Source organism: Protobothrops mucrosquamatus, unplaced genomic scaffold (assembly GCF_001527695.2).
Source record: "Protobothrops mucrosquamatus isolate PMUCROS unplaced genomic scaffold, P.Mucros_1.0 scaffold247, whole genome shotgun sequence".
Lineage (NCBI taxonomy): Eukaryota > Metazoa > Chordata > Lepidosauria > Squamata > Viperidae > Protobothrops > Protobothrops mucrosquamatus.
The window spans coordinates 144,021-146,051 of record NW_015386596.1 but is presented as its reverse complement, the minus strand read 5'-3'; the positions used below and the strand labels follow the sequence as shown (position 1 = coordinate 146,051).

The 2,031-nt window shown below is 33.9% G+C and overlaps 1 protein-coding gene across 1 annotated transcript; it reads left to right on the top strand.

Moving 5' to 3' along the window:
- Window positions 1–323: 323 nt before the first annotated feature.
- LOC114922460 (olfactory receptor 14J1-like) lies at window positions 324–1,277 on the top strand. Its single transcript, XM_029283834.1, has one exon. It carries the CDS (start codon window positions 345–347, stop codon window positions 1,275–1,277), a length of 933 nt encoding a protein of 310 aa, XP_029139667.1. The 5' UTR covers window positions 324–344.
- Window positions 1,278–2,031: the final 754 nt, after the last annotated feature.

The following is a 2,031-nucleotide window of genomic DNA, read 5'->3' as shown; positions in this document are numbered from 1 at the left end:
ACTTCCAGTAGTTTTTCTATGACCTGATAAAAAGAACTGATTTCTTTATGCACCCATTTCTGATGAAATCAGTGTTAGAAAAATCTATTAAACAAGTTAAATATTTCAAAGATCTCTAAGCCCAAGACTATAAAATAATAGCATAAGACTTGACACCTTGAACTTTAAGAAAACACAATTACATACCTATTTTGCTCAGAATATTTTAATTAATATGAGGAGCCAAAGTATAATCTAATCTTCTCTAAACATTGATTCAATACTCTCCAATTAACAAGCGGTATTGAATGGAAATATTTTAACAATTCCTTTTCCTTCTCTTTCTAGGAATATCATTATTAAGAATGAATAATGATACATCTGATTTTCTTCTCTGGGAATTCTCAGAAATTTGGGAGCTACAGATTATGCACATGGCTTTACTACTGATACTCTATTTAATGACATTAGCAGGGAACCTTGTCATCATCTCTGCTATTGTTTTTGACCAGCGCCTTCACACCCCCATGTACTTCTTCCTGTTCAATTTAGCCATGCAAGACATTGGGTCCATTTCAGTCATTGTCCCCAAAGCTGTTTTTAATTCTCTTATGAATACTAGGACTATTTCTCATGCTGGATGTGTTGCCCAAGTTATGTTCTTCTTCTTTTTCTTGACCTGTGATGTATCCCTCCTTACTGTGATGGCTTATGATCGGTATATTGCCATTTGTAACCCTTTACAATATGAAATGATAATGAACAGGAAGACCTGCACCAAAATGATAGGCAGTGTATGGACAGCCAGCTTTCTCAATGCTTCATTACACAGTACTGTCACTTTTCTTACTCCATTCTGTTCTAAGATTATTAATCAATTTTACTGCGAAATCCCATATTTACTTAAAATTGCTTGTTCTAGTTCATATATATATGAAATTGGAGTTATGACCTTTACTGGTACATTAGCACTGGGTTGTTTTATTTTTGTCCTTCTGACTTATGTGCATGTCTTCTCTGCCGTTCTGAGAATTCCTTCCGTTGAAGGTAGAACAAAAGCCTTCTCTACTTGCCTACCACACATTATTGTTTTCTCTATATTTTTCTTTACTGCTAGTTTTGCTTATCTAAGGGTCATATCTGATAGTCCACCCCATCTTGATTTCATAATTACAATAATGTATTCCATTGTTCCACCCATGATGAATCCATTAATCTACAGCATGAGAAACAAGGACATCAAAGTCGCTTTTTCAAGACTTTGTGGTCACATGTCATTGCATTTTAAAGAAATGTGAATTGTGTACTGAGTTAGGTTTTCATATGACCCGGAAAGAGAAAAATAGATATATGATATAAAACTTATATAACCATTCCCCCAATTGCAGACAACACTTATTTTATTCATTCTTAAGCTTGATTTCATCTATGTAGAGATTGATGATGTTATGGACCATTGAGTTAATACTGTCCCCTGATACCCATGGGACAGGTATCTGCAGTTTTATTGGCAACATTTTCAAAAGTGGCTTGCCAACATCTTTTCTTCATTTTTCCATGTCTCATACAGGCAGTCTTTTCCAAGTTCAGACAGAAATGGTCTAAAATCTATTGCAATTTTTGATGTGAATTGTGTAGTTTTTCCAATGTTTACACAAAGTATGAATATCAAATTTCCTATTCCATACAGTAACTAAAATCTGCATATTGAATTGATTTAACAATAACAATAACAAGTATTTATAATAAATAATTCACGGGTTCCACATTTTTTAAATAATTTGTATTTCTCTGTAGCTTTAAATATCAATGGTTATAATTGCTTCTGTCTCTATAAATTATAATCTGTTGAACCTGTAAACTAAAATATATGCCTCGGTGACTTCTTCTCTAGGTGACTGAAACACTTACTACATGGTGCTATCTTTAAAACCACTTAAGAGGTTTGAGCTGGTCCAGAAAAAGGTAGCAGAGGTACATATGAAAATGCCATGAGAATGTCCTGATAGCAGCTGGATCCTCATTTTACCAACCTTGCAAGGATGGAAGGCT